This window comes from Rhamphochromis longiceps, linkage group LG11 (assembly GCF_057381845.1).
Source record: "Rhamphochromis longiceps isolate RC_006_pf linkage group LG11, R_longiceps_female_GT1.1, whole genome shotgun sequence".
In the NCBI taxonomy this organism is placed as follows: Eukaryota; Metazoa; Chordata; class Actinopteri; order Cichliformes; family Cichlidae; genus Rhamphochromis; species Rhamphochromis longiceps.
Window position 1 is genome coordinate 38,781,595 of NC_140567.1, and position 13,426 is coordinate 38,795,020.

Here is a 13,426-nt window from a genome sequence, read left to right on the forward strand (position 1 = left end):
TGAGACGCACTGAGAGACACTGCATCTCCTTGTTTCCTTGGTAACGCGGGGACTCACCTCCTGCTGCGTTCTGCAGGTTCTCGCTCTGGTTTTCATCCGGAAGCTTCTGGATTTCTGCTTCACCAAGAGAGAGCTGAGCTGGCTGGACGACCTGATCCCTGAGAGCAAGAAGAAGAAGGAGGACGACAAGAAGAAGGAGAAGGAGGTGAAGGGCGCTGGTGTGTGCACGTGACCCTGCTTCTGTGTCCTCATTGGCTCAACCGTGTGTGTGTGTGTGTGTGTGTCCAGGACGCTCGGCGGATGCTGGAGGAGGTGGAGGAGGAGCTGCCGTACGACAGAGGAGGAGTCCTCAATTTCCCCATCAAAAACCTGAAAAAGCGGTGGGTCTGAACTCAGGCACGCTGACGGCTGCGCGCACTCTGCAGCAGAGGCTAACGTGTTTGTGTTTGACTCAGCAGCGACCCGTCAGAGGTGAACATCTCTGATGAAATGGCCAAAAGCGGCATCTGGAAGTCTGTTTCCAAAAACTCCGACAGCAGCAAAGCTCTGAGGCGCACCTTCAGGTACGCCTGCCTCACCACCAGCGACATCACCTGCGATGCTCTGTGATTGGCTCTCTCTGCACTGTGTTTATGTCCTTAAGTGATGACGTATGAACCCTGCTTCTGCGTTTAATAAGGCTGTTGTGTTTTTAACATGTTCGAATATTTTGTATGTATTTAATCTCAACAAGCCCCTAAAAACAGTGATCAGTGTCGGCCTCTCTCGGTTCATTACCGCTAATCGTTTTAAAGCTCAGTGTTTAAACCTCACGATGTAACTCCAGCCCAGCAGCAGTACATTAATGACTAGCCTCGTATTGTGGATGAATAATCTCAGTTGTTCTCCTGACTGAAGTTTGGTCCGTTTACAGCATCCTGCCATGCGATTGCATTTGTCTCTAACCATGAGGAACCTTCACGTTAACTTTTATCAAGTGGAAAAAGGTTAGCGTTCATCCTCCAGCTTCACTGTGTTTATGCTAACATAGCTGTGTCGCTAGCAATCACGTAGCACATCATTATATAGCAGCTAGCCCAACTTCAGTAACCCTACAAACGTCACTGCTGTTTAGTTTTCTGTCTTCATTTATGCTGGAAGTGATAGCAGAGCTGTACGTTTGGATTGTTTCAGAAATCTCTCAGTCAGAACATGCTATATCATGCTTAGGTGGAAGCTAGCGAGCTAACTTCCTGTTAACTTGTAACTCCTTTAAATTTAATAAATCCTGTTTTCATGGATGTTAAACGTAATTGTTACACCTGGTAAAGCAGCAACGCTGATCATTTTAGTAAAGATGAAAGAATTTAGACAGTTTTTAGCTCGGTGTTCGTTTGACTCTGGACCCGGACACGACTGATGACGTCAGACATAAACAGCAGTCCTGTAACCATTAAAAGTGAGCGCTGGCAGGCGTGTCTGTGCTGTGGAGGGCTGGACGATGTGGAGTAAGAAAAAAAAATGCAATTGTGATGTTTTCAGGCTGGATGTTTTAGACACGATAAACACGGCTTATTCATGTCCCTGCTCTCTGTTTCCATGAAGATGATTTTTTTTTTCCACGTAGACAAAGATTTCTGTTTTCCACTTTTTGTTAATTTTCACGTTCAGGGTCTTTATGTCAGATTATTTTTAGTTTTCATTATAAACTTCAAACACATGAAAACGAGTCGCTGACAGCTCGGTCAGAACAGCGGAGACGAGCTTCCTCCCAGAGCCACAAACCAAACCTCAGAGACGTCACTCCACCTGCTGCTGCCACACCTGTGCTGTGAGCACAATCAGATCTCAGAACTGCCCCAAACTACAGGAAGTGGAAGTAATTTAACGTGTCTGTAAGACGTGTCTGACTCTGGTGCCAGTAAAGTTTCTGTTCTCTTTCAGCCACGACAAGCTGCCGAGCGTCCGGATAAACGTGGAGAACGAGGACGGGCAAAGAGTCGTGAACGCCGAGACGTCGCTATGATCCACCGCCCGGGGCAGGAGGGTGAGGCGGGGGCGCTGCAGCTCCTCCGCGTGCTCTGAGGGAGGCGAAAGGTCGCGGGGGGACCAATCGGGCTTCACCTGAGCGTGCCGTACTTCTGACTCTGCGTTGTCTCGGACGAGGCGAACGTTTTATTTTCTCATCGTTTTAAGGTGAAACATGAGACTCCACTTCTGGAAACGGCTTCCTCAGGTTTCTTCTGCTGCCGTTTTTGTGTTTTTAACTCGGGCGGCCTGTGATTGGCTGCCGAAGCGTCAAACTGAAAAAGAAAGGAGGAAAAAAAACAGCCGCCTGAGTCTCCGGACGGATGTCGTCAGAAATTTTAATTTCATGGTTTGAACTTTTGTTTCAGTGTTCGTGAAACGGGCGAAGCGCCGACACGTTTTAATTTAACCCATCATGCTGATTTAGGGTGTGTGTGTGTGTGTGTGTGTGTGTGTGTGTGTGTGCGCGTGTGTGTGCGCGTGTGTGTGCGTGCGTGCGCGGTCTCTGTACAGCACCTGGTTGCCTACAGCAGAAAAATGAATGACGTCACAGCTGCTATTGTCGTAGTTTCTTTGTAAAGTTTAATAAATCAGTTTGGTGGCGACGATCACAGCGAGTCACGTGACCTCTCTAGTCGTCTCCATCATTTCAGGAGTCGCTGCTGATCTCTGATGGATTTATTTCAACAATTTGACAATAAAGAGATTTGATGCAAAAGCTGCATTTCCTTCCACATCCACCAGAGGCTCCCGCAGTCCTCACAGTATCAGACACAACCTGATAAAATGTCCAACCAGCGTTCAGTCTGACCGAACGGAAACGCCTCCGAGAGGAACATCAGGTGAAACACATGTTAAAAAGGAAACAGAAAATAAGCCTTTAAAAATGTTCACGTTGTTCATGTTTATTGGAGAAGCAAACGTTACAACATTCAGAGTGAAAGTAAATGAGGAAACCGCTGACTCCAGCTGTAGGTCAAACTGATCCTGGACCAGTTACAGCACGGCGAACATGGACAGCAGCATGGCCAGCAGCAGAGCCACGGACAGCCGAGCTCCCTGCGATCCAGCTGGAAAGGAAAGGAGCGTCGTGGTTAACGTGCACGTCACATGATCTGCACTCAGAGCTGAAAGCTAAGCTAGGCTAGTTTTTACCTGGTCTTATTAAACTCTCACTTATGATATGAAATAATTCTTTGATTGGACTGGAGACGCCTTCAAAAGCTGGCTGTAGGTTCAGCATCTTGTATCAGTGGTGATGAGCAGTGGGCGGAGCCAGAGTTTTTAATGTGAATGCCTGACGACCAATGGCACCAAATGATACGGACTTACGACAGGTCTGTAAGCAATGTACAGAATTCTACCTTTTTATAGATGAAATGATTTATTTCATCTTCAAAAGTTGTGAGGTGGCGAGTTGATCTGCGAGAACGTGAACTGACCCTGAACTCAAGCCAGACTTAAAAGACGAGTCTACCTGAACCTTGGATAACAGACCGCTACTCTAGAAGAGCGTCAGATGAGGGCAACACACCTGTGGTAAAAGAGCCTTGCGGCGTTGTGAGCGAAGGCTTGGCCGTAGTGGTGGTGGGGAGCAGCATGTCCTCGGTCACGCTCAGGGACCCGTTGTGCGGCGCTGGTTGGATCTGCAGCAGTTTGCACATCAGAGGGTAGATGTGGATGCTGTCGAACGGCTCGGACAGGTAGCTCCTCTTGAAGCTCGGGCCGAAGGCCCTGAAGATGGTCTTCATGTCCATCTCAGTGTTATGGAAGCCGTGGTCACCTTTATTCACGTAGACGATGAATCTCTGGTGTGAAACGATATGAAGTCGATATACGTTCTCTAGATTTGTTGAATTTTGCTCTTGGTTCTTGGAGGTAAAACGTTGGGGTACTTACAGAGTTCAGGTTGAATCCCAGATCTGCGATGATCACGATGGGAGGCAGACGCTCACTTTTGGCGAGATGGAAGCTTTCTGGAATCTCGTTTTTCTTGTACACCGTGATATTGGGCACGTTGGAGAGGGCGTCAAAAACTTCCTGCTCCTTCCCCGGACGTGGCGTCAGGATGCCAAACCCACCGTAGTCGAGAATTTCAAATTTAGCGACCTCGAATAAATTCAGGTATTTGTTGAGGATGACCTCGTCTACCTGCGGCTTCTTCTTTACTGTGGTCATGCCGTGGTCAGAGGTGATGATGACATTCAGCCCGTCGGTCAGGTTGTGGCGATCGATAGCGTCCTTCAAGTAGCCGATGGTGCGGTCGATCTGACGGATGATCTCTTTCCGGTCCGGCGTGTCCGGCCCTTTGGCGTGGCCCACGTTGTCTGGCTCGCCGTAGTACAGCGTCACCAGGTGGAAGTCCTCCTCGGAGAACCAGCTCATCACCGTGTCGATCTTCTGACGCCACTCGGTCTCATTGTCGTCGGGGTGGCCGGACTCCTCCAGTAGCACTCGATTGACCCCTTGGCCACTGTAGTTGGCTCCGCCTCCGGGGAAGGAGAAGGAAGCTGTTTTCAGACCCTGAAATTAGAATAGTTGAACAGAATGGTAAGCACCACATCGCACTCCTGCTCTGTGATCATGTTATGGCTGCAAACAGCCCAGAAGTGTTGGAAGTAGAGCAGGGCGATATGGCCAAAAATATTTATCACGATATATATTTGAAAATTTGCGATAACGATATAACTGACGATATAATTGATGCGAGACAAAATACAACTCCACAACATTACTAGCGCAAAAAGACAACCTTCCATTTATTTTCACTTAAACAAGAAGCTGGTTTTTATGTACATTAAAGCTTTATAAAAATGTAACAGTGCAAATGCAAATTCCTTGCTGAAAGTTTAACCAAAAGGCATTTCCAGTAGAAATGGGCTGACATATCCTGAGCATAACATGTATAATATCCACTGAAGTTAAAAAGAGGAGCTTTGCAACATTAAACTGCAGTGTGCAGTACGCATTTTTCGGACCATAAGGTGCACGGGATTATAAGGCACATTAAGCGAAACAAAGCAGTCAGATAAATCAAACTTTATTAAACTCATTCTTCTTGCTTCCTCCACTTCTGTACCATTGATTCATTAATGTTGAATTCTCTGGCAGCTGCTCTATTCCCATGTTGTTGCAGGATAAAATGGTAAATGGCCTGCATTTGTATAGCGCTTTACTAGTCCCTAAGGGCCCCAAAGCGCTTTACATTACATTCAGACATTCAGTCATTCACACACACATTCACACACTGGCAATGGCAAGCTACATTGTAGCCACAGCTGCCCTGGGGCGCACTGACAGAGGCGAGGCTGCCGGACACTGGCGCCACCGGGCCCTCTGACCACCACCAGTAGGCAAACATGGGGTTAGTATCTCGCCCAAGGATATTTGGCATACACCCAGGAGGCAGCCTGGGATCGAGCCACCGACCTTCTGATTAGTGGCTGACCTGCTCTGCCACCTGAGCTACAGCCACCCCTAACCTCGTATTGTGGATGGATTATCTCAGTTGTTCTCCTGACTGAAGTTTGGTCCGTTTACAGCATCCTGCCATGCGATTGCATTTGTTTCTAACCATGAAGAACCTTCACGTTAACTTTTATAAGTGGAAAAGTGTTAGTGTTCGTCCTCCAGCTTCACTGTTTATGTTATGCTAACATAGCTGTGTCGCTAGCGATCACGTAGCACATCATTATATACCAGCTAGCCCAACTTCAGTAACCCTACAAACGTCACTGCTGTTTAGTTTTCTGTCTTCATTTATGTTGGAAGTGATAGCAGAGCTGTACGTTTGATTTTTTTCAGAAATCTCTCAGTCAGAACATGCTATATCATGCTTAGGTAACTAGCGAAACTAGCGAGCTAACTTCCGCTAGCTTCCTGCTAACTTCTAACTCCGTTAAATGTAATAACTTTTGTTTTCATGGATGCCTGGAAGTTAAACTTTATAGTTACACCTGGTAAAGCAGCAATGCTGATCGTTTTATTAAAGATGAAAGAATTTAGACAGTTTTTAACTCTAAGTGATGCTGCAGTGTTGTTTGACCTGAAGTATACGGAGTTTAGGACCCAGATTACTCCCAGATTTAAGAGCATCTTAGTCCGACAAATATGACAATAACGACGGCCGCTTGCATGTTCTGCAAAAAAATGTGCTTTGTTGTGTATCTGACGGACAAACACCAAACCAGTTCCACATCACTGAAGTTGCACCATTTTTACAAACCAATTCTGGATCATCTGTTTCACTCAACAATCGGCCACGTGCGTATGAAAACAAAGGCACTGCGCATGCGCGTTTTACTCCCATTCTATCGCGATATTTCATTTTCCTATCGTTGCCTAACATTATACCGGTATTACCGTGAACGGTATAATATGGCCCAGCCCTAGTTGGAAGCACTCTCGCGTTCACAGGAAGCAGCCAGATTTCATCCAGCTTGGTTTCCCGTTTTTTATCAGTGATGTTCCTGAAGAATCCAACTTTTCCTCGAATTAGACAAACATAGAAATCGCACCTTTAGATGTGGTCTACTTTCTACATCTGGTGCTCTCCTGCGTGTTTGGTAAAATAACCACAGTGTCCTCCTGTGTCAGTGCAGCTCATCCTTCACCCCGACTCACCTGGTTCTGAGCGGTGATCCACAGTGGCAGAGCTCCGTTGTCCCACCACTCCGATCTTTTCAGCGTCTCTTTGTGAGGAACTTTCAGGTTCGTCTCTTGGTTGAACATCAAGTTATGGACGACTTCATGATCCTCCACCCATCGGCCTAACGAACACACAGGAAGGTTTTAGCACATTTCACTGCACCGCTCTGGAAACTGAAAGCAGACAGAAAGTAAGATCCTTTATTTGAGAGGGACTATCAGAGGTCGGATATTAGTGATCTTTTTATTTAGGAGTTGGAGACTATGTGAAACGCCGACAGAAGCTGAGCCAGATTTTAGGTTGTGCATGGCCTTCGCTTTCTTTCCCCACAGGTAAGGAGGTAAATAATCTACAGATTGTCTGGAGGGATTTGCACACATCTGTGTTTTACTCTATGTGCAACTTCTGAGACATAAATGCATGAGGTCACAGGCTTGAATCCTGGACAAGCAGCAAAGCAAGCAGAGATGTTTGTGCTGCACAGCCGATCTACACTGTGCAGGCTGAATCAGCAGGTATCACCAACTAAACCAATAAGGAAGCTTTTATTGGCTGAAAGGCCACGAGGGAGATGCATTAGCGAATGTTCCTCCCATCATCACAGGCTGTCCTCCAGGCACAGCTAACAGACCAGACCGTGGGATGGGCGTCACACACAGTCTGCAAAAGGTTCAAGTTGAATGTCAGAAAGTGTGGCGGCGTCAGCAGCTGGTTAACATCATCGTCGCGTGTCCGTGACCCTCGGCTCAGATTAAACCTGTCCCCGGAGCAGCAGTCGCTGGACTCTGGTCCCAGACGGGTTTATTTCCCAGCAGCACCGTCACAGCTTATCTCTCTGGCTTCCTTAACTACATGGACCTAATCTGAGGTCACTGATTTGATGCATTATAAATCAAACTGCTCACATACATGACAGCTAACCCGTCTGATAGTGCCTGTGAAAGCAGTTTTTAAATCATGTATTTATTACAGATTAAAGCTGCACTCAGAGGCGTATTATCAGCAGCACGTACTGATACATCAGCAGTAAACTGACATGTTATGGAGGAGCGTGTCTGCTCCAACTCGCTGATCCTGATGATCACAGTCCAGCTGAGGCCGGTTATCAGCCCGACTCTACTGTGTGTGGCTCCTATCCAGCTGTTTTTAGCACCACGTCTGCACAACCTGTTCTTTGCTGCTCCGGTCTCGTTGTTTTAATGTCTTGGTCACAGAAATTAATATTTTCAAAAAGCCTTAAAATAGTTGTAAAGCAGCTAAAGCAGACGGCTCTCGCAGTTTGTAAATTATAACATTTAAGATATTGATTTTTTTTCTGGAACATCTCTCCCAGATTTTTCCGAATCAGAGAGACTTTATTAATCCCAGGGGGAAACTGAGTTTTCATACCTACAAACATCCAGCATAGGGCTGGGTATCGTCACTGATTTCTAGAATCGATTCAATTCCGATTCACAAGGTCCCGAATCGATTCGATCCACGATTCGATTTAAATCTGGGAAATTTTGACAGTCAGAAATATTATAATTCAGATCAGTACATTTACATATTTCTGTATCAATAAAAAGGAAGCTGACACTCGCAAGACTTTATCAAAGGTGTGAGCATCACAGCAGAGGCCTTTGTGTCAAAGTAGCTGAAGATAAAACAGAAAAACATGAAGGTTTTCCTGTTCTGGGATTTTATAAAAATATTCTGCAGTAGATCAAAAACGAAAGAAAACCATTAATCAACACATGATTGTAATCTGAAGTTACAGAGGTTTTATTAGAGACACGGCGTTTTGCATTTTGAATAATTTTAAAAAGTTTACATTTCTTCAGTATTGAACGGCAGAAATGAGGTTTTCTTTTCAGAAGAATGTAAAAGGAAAAAAACAGCGGCCGACAGCCTGTAAACAACAGTAGACTGGTGCGTAACAAGCAAGCGAATAATGCAGAAAACAGAGAGAGAGAGAGAGAGAGCTGTGCATCGCGGTGGAAGCAAAACAGTGAAAGAGTGAATCATGACGATGTTCATGTGAAGCGTAGTTTGGATCTTCTTTTGCTGCTGGTTCGGTCAATATTGTTTGGAGAGACATCAAACTAACAGCTTTAGAATCGGCTCATAAAGGACGTGAACACAAAGCGCCGACAGATCAGAGTCAGCGAGCTGTCGGCTTCCAGCCCCGACCGTGAGAAAGTCACATCTCACTGATTCTGATCCGCGGGTCGCGCTGTGTGTTTACGTCTTTGTGCAGAAGCCGTGTTCCTGCTCTCATTTACTGTCTTAGCTGTTTGGTGGTTCTTGAAATTTTGTGAGGTTTCACCAGAGATTCTGGCATTTCGGGCAAAATAAATTTATATTAGAAAATCGATTCAGGATTTTAATGAATCGATTTTACGTTATCCAAGCCAGAATCGATTTTAATCGATGAATCGATTATAAAAACCCAGCCCTAATCCAGCACTCATGTAAAGTGCAGAAACAGATATTAGTAGATAAAGACAGAGGTATAAATACAAAAGGACACAAATATATTTCCGTTCATGTTGATCAGACAGATTTCAGCTGCATCATGAGACTCCGTTCGAGTTTTGTTGCTCCTGTACAAACTGGAACTGGCAGGTTTGAGTCTCTCACTCTTATCCTCACTGACCTGCACTGGCTTCCTATCAAATACCGTATTGATTTTAAAATACTATTGCTTACCTTTAAAGTTACACACCACATTGCTCCCAGCTATCTTGTTGAACTTCTCAGCCTCCTAGTAGAGCACTGAGATCTCTTGGGGGAACCAAGGGCACGGTTGGAGACCAGAGGTGATCGTGCTGTTGCCACAGCTGCAGCCAAACTCTGGAATGACCTTCCTACTGCTATTCGTGAGTCTGAATCAGTCCAATCTTTGAAATCGCGATTGAAAACCTTTTTATTCAACCCAGCCTTCCCTAGTTAGTGTCTGTATCCTGCAAATGTTCTTTATGTAGTTTTAATCATTTAAATTTCATTTTGTTGTTGAATAGTCGAGTTGTTTGTATTTTCTTTTACATATTTTCACTGCGCTGTGGCTGATTAGTGCTCTCCACCTGTTGGTGTATTTATTCCCTGTAAATGTTGCCTTTCTATAAATGATTGTGTTACTGTAAAGCACGTTGGTGTACTGCTGGTTTTAAATGTGCTATACAAAGTTGTACTGTATTGTCTTGTACAAATATTAAGTACTTTCAGGTATTTAATATTTGTACTTGTACAGTGTGTGTACTTTCCAGCGCATGCAGTATTCCTAATGCAGTACTGGCTGTGACCGCTGCAACTTTGAAACTAAATTGATATTAAAATGAAGTTGTCATGGTTACCGGTGATGGTGGTGAAGTGGGACGGCGAGGTCATGGTCAGCATCGGAGGGGTGATGTATTTGGCCTTGACCCCGTCCGCAGCCAGCTGGTCCAGGTTCGGCGTGTCCACGTCCTGGTCGTAGTCCCACCTGAAGCCGTCGAAGGAGATCAGCAGCAGCTTGTTACTCGTCATCGCCGCCTTGCTCAGAGGCTTGGCGGCAGCGCAGACGACCGCCGTCAGAACCAGGAGCAGCTGCGGCCTCATCTTCATCTTCACTCCGACTGACTGCAGCTCGGAGCGAGGCTGTAGCTGCTTTACCTGTCCTGCACACCTGTGGACCACCTGGTTAATGTGTAACCGTGTCTGATAGAGATCAGCTGACATGTGTGAAGCACGAAACCTTGGAGCCTCAGCCACTTATCAGGACTTGAGCTGACCTTCTTGAATCGGCTCTGGCTGAAAACCCCATTGCAGAGTAATTACAGAGTCTGAAACCAAAGTGCGCCACCTGTACTCCTGAACTGATAACAGAGCCAAATGCAATAAAAACAGAATAATACACAATGATAAGCAGGAAAAAACACATTTAAATAAGTGTTTAAATAAAGTGTTGGTGACGATGACGTTTATTACAAACTGTAGAATACAATGAAAACGTACAGAGAAGCTGCGAGGAGATGAGTCGTGATTTCTGACAGGAGAGCGGCACGAGTGAAAAGGAAGGTTTAAAGACCGAGGTGAGGCCTGCTGTGAAGGTCTGAGCATGTGCGGAGGAGGGAGGAGAAGAGGAGCTCAGGAGGTTCATGGATGGACGGCAGGAGGAAGAAGAAGAAATCAGGAGAAACGCGAAGTGACCCCGTCCGCTGGTCCTGGGGCGCCTCTGTCAGTGCGCCCCAGGGCAGCTGTGGCTACAATGTAGCTGCCATTGCCAGTGTGTGACTGTGTGTGTGAATGGGTGGATGTAGTGTAAAGCGCTTTGGGGTCCTTAGGGACCGAGTAAAGCGCTATACAAATGCAGGCCATATTTCGTCCTGCAGGGGGCAGTAATGCGCCAGTGGAGGCCGCACTGACAGCGGAAGGATTTCCGGGTTGTTGAGAGGTCGTGGTGCTCGTGCCGCGACGTCCTTGATAGATTTCACTGGAATGCCGTCAATACTTTGACCGGTCAGAGTTCCGATTCCTTCCGCCGGCGCGGAGGCTGTTTGTCCGGGACTCTCAGCAGGTGTGCGTGGAGCGAGCAAACTTCCGGTAACCCCTGTGTGTGTGCGCGTGTGTCCTGAAGCTAGCCGATGTTAAGCGTTAGCCACGCTGTCTACGTATAAACATCAGCGCGTGCACAGGTGTGCTCCTTCCACAGGAGTTTAGTGCAGGGGTGGGCAACTCCAGGCCCCGAGGGCCGGTGTCCTGCAGGTTTTAGATCGCACCCTGGGTCAACACACCTGAACCACATGATTAGGAGAACCTCTGGAGAACTGCAGGAGCTAATTTAGCCTTTAAATCAGCTGTGTTGGTTCAAGGACACCGGCCCCGAGCCTGGAGTTGCCCACCCCAGGTTTAGTGGAACAACTGCACGCGTTCAGTTCTCGTGAGTTTAACAGACGTTAAACGCTGACGCGTGCACGAGGACCCACCGAGAGCTGCTGCGTGCTCGCGCGTAAAAACAAAGGTTTAATCTGCAGTAATTCTAGAGAAGCCACGGAAAGCTCGTGTCCTGCTGCCAAGACGAACCTTTTAGTTTCTTTTCAGCTTCTTTGTAATCAGATGAATTCATGTTTCATATCGAGCAGGTTAGATTATGGTAACACGTCACTGGCTCCCAGTCCTGCACAGTCATCTTTTAAAATGGTTTCCATCAGCTCAAAGCTCTCAGCGGCTTGTTCTCCGAGTACGCCACCAGAACCCGGACACACCTGTCGGCCACCAGCTGCTGGTCTTTGTGCCCAGATCAGATCTCAGAGCTGAGGATGCTTCTAGTTACTGTGGTGCTGTTCTTGGCACACACTTCCTGCTGACCTGAGGTCAGTTAGAGAAACTGTTGTAGCTGTGACCAACCAACACCACCTGTACTGAAACGAGATGGCTGTAAACATGCTGTTAAAAACTTTATAAAGCACTATTTCTTAAATCCAGCTTCACACACAGTCAGTTCTAGAGAGCAGGGCTCCATGATGCAAATGAGCCTTTATACACAACGTGTTTCACGTGCAGTCTAACAGCTGCAGAGCTGCAGTTTTATGTTTTTGTACTGTTACAGGTGCTGACGTGTAATAACAGCCAAACTGACCTCGCAGGGAGGAAGTAAAGTTTCACAGCCGATGAGCGAGTCCAGCTGTCAGTGAGCTGTTTGATTTATAACACGAGACACAAGCCGAGCTTTGCGCCGACGCTCGTCTGACGGACAAAGACGAGGACCGCTCTGTTTCCTGAATAAATGCCAGAGTCCTGTGACGAGTCGTCCCAAACGCGTCGCAAACGTTTGATTTTAAAGTGCTGATGAAAAGTTTGGGCGGAGCTGACGTTAAAAGATGCAACCCGCTGAGGGGTCAGGTGACCCAGCCCAAAATACCAACCTGAAATAATGTTTCAGTATAGTATAATAGTATAATAGTGTTTGATGTGGGCGTGTCAGCTGATGGTTGACGGTCTCCTGACAGATGTTCTCGTCTGATGTTTCAGGAATGGCGTCTCTGTGGAGTCTGAGACCGGCACTGACGTCGCTGATTCAAGGTGTGTGTCAGACATCAGGTGAACAAGCGCCGACTTTATTTCAGTGTTTAACCATAAACCCCTCCCTCTGCAGCGTCCCAGCACGCCTCTGCATGGACCGCCCCCCTCCTGTCCAGGACCATGGCCACGCTCAACCAGATGCATCGCCAAGGGAAGCCCAAAGTCCCTCCCAAAGCCGTTGGAGCCACGTTTGGCCGCCCCCAGCTGAAGGCGGTCATCCTGAAGACGATGATCCGAAAGCCCAAGAAGCCCAACTCCGCCAACAGGAAGTGCGCCCGCGTGCGGCTGTCCAACGGGAAGGAGGCGGTGGTGTTCATTCCCGGGGAGGGGCACAACCTGCAGGAGCACAACGTGGTGCTTGTGCAGGGGGGTCGGACACAGGACTTGCCCGGGGTCAAACTCACCGTGGTGCGGGGCAAATATGACTGCGCTCACGTGGTGAAGAAGAAGCAGTAGACTGACTGTGGGGGGAGGGGTGCAAGGTGTGTGTGGTGACCTCCTGCCAGCGGCGGCGACGGTCCTGAGCTTCACTCAGCTCCATGTTTGTGATGATCTGCTGTCAGTGTCCAGAATTAAAGACACTTCCTGTTCATCCTAAAAAAAACCCCACACTGTTGTTGTTGTCGTCACTTCAGTTTGAGTTGGTGTTTGTTTACAGGACGTGTCGAGGTCACATTTCAGAGGGAAGTCCCTAAAAAACAGGCAGCGCCGCCTTTCACAGAGGCAGCC

The 13,426-nt window shown here is 47.2% G+C and overlaps 3 protein-coding genes across 7 annotated transcripts in view; 2 read left to right on the forward strand and 1 right to left on the reverse strand.

Annotated features, from left to right (window-relative positions):
• Positions 1–2,620, forward strand: part of LOC146660012 (sodium bicarbonate cotransporter 3-like) — a 34,379-nt gene extending 31,759 nt beyond the window's left edge. For 3 of the 4 annotated variants that reach the window (XM_085424009.1, XM_085424010.1, XM_085424007.1), the window contains 4 exons: positions 77–205; positions 289–380; positions 456–563; positions 1,924–2,620. In XM_085424009.1, the coding sequence (XP_085280135.1) occupies positions 77–205; positions 289–380; positions 456–563; positions 1,924–2,005 (411 nt within the window). In that variant the 3' untranslated portion in view covers positions 2,006–2,620. The remainder of the gene's footprint in view (positions 1–76; positions 206–288; positions 381–455; positions 564–1,923) is intronic. The other variant, XM_085424008.1, reaches the window with a different exon arrangement.
• Positions 2,621–2,903: 283 nt separating this feature from the next.
• Positions 2,904–10,530, reverse strand: LOC146660013 (ectonucleotide pyrophosphatase/phosphodiesterase family member 7). Its single transcript, XM_085424016.1, has 5 exons — positions 9,991–10,530; positions 6,631–6,776; positions 3,907–4,530; positions 3,542–3,815; positions 2,904–3,077 (listed from the first exon to the last, which is right to left on the reverse strand). The coding sequence occupies exons 1-5, from the start codon at positions 10,352–10,354 to the stop codon at positions 3,004–3,006; spliced, it is 1,482 nt and encodes a 493-aa protein (XP_085280142.1). The 5' UTR covers positions 10,355–10,530; the 3' UTR covers positions 2,904–3,003.
• A 507-nt stretch (positions 10,531–11,037) lies between these two features.
• On the forward strand, positions 11,038–13,301 carry mrps12 (mitochondrial ribosomal protein S12). 2 transcript variants are annotated; one of them, XM_085424018.1, is made up of 3 exons: positions 11,038–11,192; positions 12,647–12,697; positions 12,771–13,301. In XM_085424018.1, exons 2-3 carry the CDS (start codon positions 12,649–12,651, stop codon positions 13,151–13,153), a joined length of 432 nt encoding a protein of 143 aa, XP_085280144.1. In that variant the 5' UTR covers positions 11,038–11,192; positions 12,647–12,648; the 3' UTR covers positions 13,154–13,301. The 2 variants fall into 2 exon arrangements, with proteins under 2 accessions (XP_085280144.1, XP_085280143.1); XM_085424017.1 differs by having other exon boundaries at positions 11,040–11,218.
• Positions 13,302–13,426: the final 125 nt, after the last annotated feature.